We start from the raw sequence: 4,645 nt of genomic DNA, 5'->3' as shown, positions 1-4,645 counted from the left end.
GTTGTAGTTCTACCACGGAGGACTCCCAAGCCACTTATTCCCCCATACCTAACCAAGAGTCCAATTTCAGCATCATTTATTCCACGCTCTATAGCTAAGAGGATGCTGATAGTGGAGGAGCGGGCGCCCACCACTATGACTGGCCTATCTCTTCTTGCTGTAGCCATGGGGGAAGGGTGGCTGTGGAAGTAGCTATCATGAAGTGGTCCTGGAGTTCTGACTAATGTGCACAATCCCAGGCCCTCCGCAAAAACCATCACCCTCTGTCTGCCCCTTCCCAGCATCCTCCCAGGGCACACATGACTGGGTCATCAGCAAAGATGTCCCTCCAGGGTCTTACTGATGGAGCTCTGATCCCAACTCTTACCTATACCAGGCAGTTTCCCTGGCCCCCATGGGCCGGAGCTGCAGTTGTGACCCACTGGACTTAGACAGTCATGTCCACAAGTCCCCCTTGGGAAGCCTCTCTCACAGCCCCCAGCTCAGCCTCATCCCCCAGTGCCCGTTGGAGCACCAGCCGGAGGGGTTCCTGCAGCCTTTGGCCAGGTGTGCTGCCCAAGAAAAAGTATATAGCAGGCTTGGCTGCACTGTGCACACTCGCCATGAAGAAGCTGAAGTGGTAGAAGTAGAGGGGAATGTGCCAGAACAGGTTCTTGGAAAACCAGAAAATGCCAAAGGGCAGACCACAGAAGAGGAAAAGGAGGACGGCTAGCAAGACTAGGGTGGGAAAGCCCCGGGGCTGGTGCCTCTCTGGACCACACTCCACTCGCAGCAACAGGATCAGGCTGGTCACACACATGGCACAGCACAAGGCAGTCAGGAGAACTGCCACCACCAGCCACAGCATCCCACACAGGTGGTAGCTGGGGGCACCAAAGAACTGGGTGCAGGCCCCGCTCAGCAGCAGGTCCAGCAGCAGGCAGAGCACCCAGATGAGCGCGCACACACAGGTGGTCAGGTACCGTGGGCGGCGGCACAGGTACCAGGCGGGGAAGAGAGTGGCCAGGCACTGCTCTGTGCTGATGGCCGCCAGGAGGCTCAGGCTCACGATGTAGCAGAAGAATCGCAGCATGAGCAGGCTGATGTGTACGAATTCCGGGAAGATCAGCTGGTCCGGCAGCAGCTCGGGGATGATGGTGACCATGTGGCAACAGAGGAAGATGAGGTCAGCACAGGCCACATCCAAGAGATAGATGGAGAAGGGATTCCTGTAGACGTTCTGGTTGAGCAGCCAAAGGGCCACCCCGTTGCCCAGCAGCCCACCCAGACTTAGGAGCTCGGTGAGGACCAGGATGGTCAGGTTGAATGCCATGTCCTCCTGGGTTCTGGGAAACTGTGTGTGCACTCTCAGTGACATTGTGGAGCGAAGGTGACCACAGCAGAGGCTGCAGAAGTCTGTGTTGTGTTTTCTCTCTCCGGACACCCCTGCAACTGTAATGACACTAACTTAGGAACCTGAGCCTGTCCCTGCCCACGTCTGAGGACTCAGGTAGCCAGGGAATCATAGGTGACAGAAATGATGACACCCAGTGGAGGACACCCATTTCTGTTTATCACCCCCCTCTCTGTCTGAGGCATGAAGTGGAAATGTCCGTCTTCCAGAGCCCTGTTCCAGGAGCCTACTAATACTGTTCTCTCTGGACTTCCCTGGAGGAGTTGGATGGCCTGGAACACAGGGAGAGGAAGAGAAGCCCAGATTTGATGGCTCCCTTTGTATAGAGAGAAGGGGAGCTGAAGGCATAACTCTGAGGACCTGGAGGCCCCCTTGTGTTTGTCATCAGCATGAAAAGCTTAGTCTTCTAGGCTTTTCTGGAGCATTCCATGAGGGTGTGTTGCCAAATGGCTCTGGACTTTCTAGCTGACTGCCATCCCATGTAGGCAAGGGAGACCCAGCAACTGTCCCTCTCTCTTGGCCATGTGCCTGCAGCCTGTGACAGTACTCCAGTCCTTCAGGGACTAGGGAGGCCCCTCCTTTTCAAATGCTGCTCACTTGTCCTTCTCCTTCCCTGAGAGGAAGAGGTACTTGTTTGAGGGTGATGCTGGACAGGGTCCTCATCTGCCTTCCATGCCTGTGACAGTGGCTCACTGCATGCTGGAGGGCCGGGCCGGAGAGGAGCACAACCCTGACCCAACACAACCGTGGCTGTGACGCTGAGGCCGCCGAACTCCAGACCTCAGCAACACACACATCCTGCCAGCATGGCTACCTGTCCTTCCCATCACCTGCAGTTCCCCGTCTACCCCAGCACCTATGGCCATCTGTCCCATCCTTCCACCTGTGGTCATCTGTCCCCATCGCTATCTTCAGCCTTTCCTTGTGCTTTGGAGAGATAGGGCAGGGCCTTGCCTCTCCCCAGAGACTGACTGGAGTCTTCTTCCTGCCTTGGTGTAGCCAGCCCTCTTGTCTCCTTTGGGAAGAGCATGTCAATCCCTAGGTGGAGATTCAGGACTCCATTTCTAGCTACGTGTTCCATCTTAGCTCCCAAAGCATTGGGATGCCTGTGGGGCAATGGGCGGGAGTATTGGTGGTGCTGTGGGGGTAGGTGGAGTCCAGGTAGTGGTGCTGGGTTCTCTAAAGTACCATCATCCCGTAACAACCAGCTGGGTGGCCCCTGAACCCACACTTCACAGAGGGAAGCACTATGCGTGGCCAGGAAACTGCTCTTACTGATGGAACTAGCCAGTGTTTCCACACCTAGGCAGCCTGGATGGGTTGCCACGTCAAGGGGGAACATTCAGAGGTGACACCCCTGACAGAAGACCCCTCTCAACTACTCAGTTCCACACAGCCATGCACTGAGTTGGTTCCAGGACCCTGGGGAAGCTCAGACTCTGAAGGGCCAGGTGGTCTTCGCTAACCTTGAGGTTCTCACCATGGCTCTGCAAGCTCCTCCTCTCCTCTCCTGAGCTGCATGCCTTATGTCTGTACTTGAAGGGGCCTGTCTGTGTACCGAGGGCCTCAATGCCAGCTAGGGACAGGGGCTAGGAAGGGCACAGCCCTGCTGACCCCAGGGAAAGCCTGGGAAGGAAGGGAGAGGAGAGAGCACATGACAAGGGAGAGGAAGAGAAGAGGGAGGGAAGTGGGGAGGTGAACGAGAACAAAAGCTGTAGCCACACCAGGGGGATGATAACAACAGCAATAATTTAGGGGTGAAAGGCAGGGCAAGGCTTAGCCAGGCCTGGCCAGTGTCCTTCTCCCACTAGAACCCTGTGGGGGCTGTGTATGGGGTCACCTGTCCATCTGGAGGTTGGGGGGCAGAATCTCAGGGTTGGGTGGTAGGAAGAACTAGATTACAAACTCTGTGGGTAGAAGGGAGGGGATGAAGAGGGAGGAAAACAACAATGGAGGAGAAATGGTGAGGTTCCCCCTGGAAACACAGAAGGTTGGGATAGGACATAGGTGTGGCTCTGCCTTCTACAGATTGGCATGGAGTCCCCCTTGCCCGGGCTCTGCTCTGGCTGGGGACAGTGAGGATTGAGGAACAGTGCCCAGGTGACTGTCCCCTGAGTCTCTTGTACTCTCCATGGAGTGAAATCCATCCTCCTCTCCCTCAAGGGACACCATGGCACACATAAGGGACCTGATAGGACAGAGCCTCACCACAGGTGGAGGAAGTGCTGTTTAACTCAGCTGCCCTTCTGGTGTGGCCCAGGGCTGCCTGCAAGCCAGATGACCCAGCCCAAGTCAGAGGATGGAGGCTAGGCCCGCCAGGCTCATGTAGCTGCCCCTCCCCCACCCGCCCAGCCGCCATCCCCCCCACTGCCCAGAGGACACCCAGCTACTGGGCTGCCGCAGAGCTCTTCCTTGTCCCCTGGCTGCTCACCGTTCTGGTCCTCCCTGCTCCACCCTGGGCCTTGGAGGGAATCAAGGCTCTGGCCGCTGCTGGAGCTACCAAGCTGCAGGCGGGTGCTCCGGCTCAGCGTCAGCCAGCTGGCTCCTCAATGTCACATGGTGTTGGAGGGGATAGGGTAGGTCAGGAAAGAGCCTCTCTGGGGACCTTGCTCTTAAGCTGAGCTCAGTTACTGGCCAGGTATGAACAACAAGAGAAAGTCAGCTCCTCCCTGTCAGCCTTCCTGGCAAGCCTGGCGCTCAGAGGAAATCAGGATAGCTCAGAGGAGCCTTCTGAGCATCGACACGCCCAGTAATGACCTCACAGGCTTTCCTGTCTAGACTCAGACACCCAGGGGCCTTTTAGAGACCACTTCGCTCTACTGATGACACAGAAGGACCACCATGTGCCAGACAAGGTCTAACAAGCTTGTCTCTAACAAGCAGAACATGGAGGCTGCTGGACCCTGCAACTCCAGGCATCGGGGCTGTGGCAGCCCAGGTTGTGGCAGAGGCAGAGGTGTTGAGCCAGTGTGTACAGTCTCCAGCAAAGAGGGGACCAGAGGCAGCTTTGTAAGAGTGAACTTTAATAATTCGGGGCTCTATGATTATATTAAAACCACAGGTCACTGATCACAGCTGGTGTTCAATGAGGAAGGGCAAATACATGTTTTAGTTCCAGGATCTCCAGAAGTACAGACCCCAGTGACTCTTCCTCACCTTAGTATTGTGGGGAAAACCTTAGACTTGTGGGAGAGTCTCAAGAGGAACCCCAAAATCCACCAAGTATAAACGGTTCCCATGGCAATGACACCT

At 56.0% G+C, this 4,645-nt stretch overlaps 1 protein-coding gene across 2 annotated transcripts; it reads right to left on the bottom strand.

The window, feature by feature from the left end:
- Positions 1-427: 427 nt before the first annotated feature.
- Positions 428-3,961, bottom strand: Mrgpre (MAS related GPR family member E). Of its 2 annotated transcripts, none has more exons than XM_057779788.1 (2): positions 3,825-3,961; positions 428-1,431 (listed from the first exon to the last, which is right to left on the bottom strand). In XM_057779788.1, exon 2 carries the CDS (start codon positions 1,355-1,357, stop codon positions 428-430), a length of 930 nt encoding a protein of 309 aa, XP_057635771.1. In that variant the 5' UTR covers positions 1,358-1,431; positions 3,825-3,961. The 2 variants fall into 2 exon arrangements, with proteins under 2 accessions (XP_057635771.1, XP_057635773.1); XM_057779790.1 differs by having other exon boundaries at positions 428-1,425; positions 3,825-3,854.
- Positions 3,962-4,645: the final 684 nt, after the last annotated feature.

The sequence above is a fragment of the Chionomys nivalis genome, chromosome 8 (genome assembly GCF_950005125.1).
Source record: "Chionomys nivalis chromosome 8, mChiNiv1.1, whole genome shotgun sequence".
Classification (NCBI taxonomy): Eukaryota; Metazoa; Chordata; class Mammalia; order Rodentia; family Cricetidae; genus Chionomys; species Chionomys nivalis.
Note: the sequence above shows the minus strand (reverse complement) of the source record. Positions and strands in the feature narration are given on the sequence as shown.

Bases quoted from the DNA above. Each gene is read 5' to 3' on its own strand.
- Mrgpre (XM_057779788.1), bottom strand. From the start codon at position 1,357: ATGTCACTGAGAGTGCACACACAGTTTCCCAGAACCCAGGAGGACATG.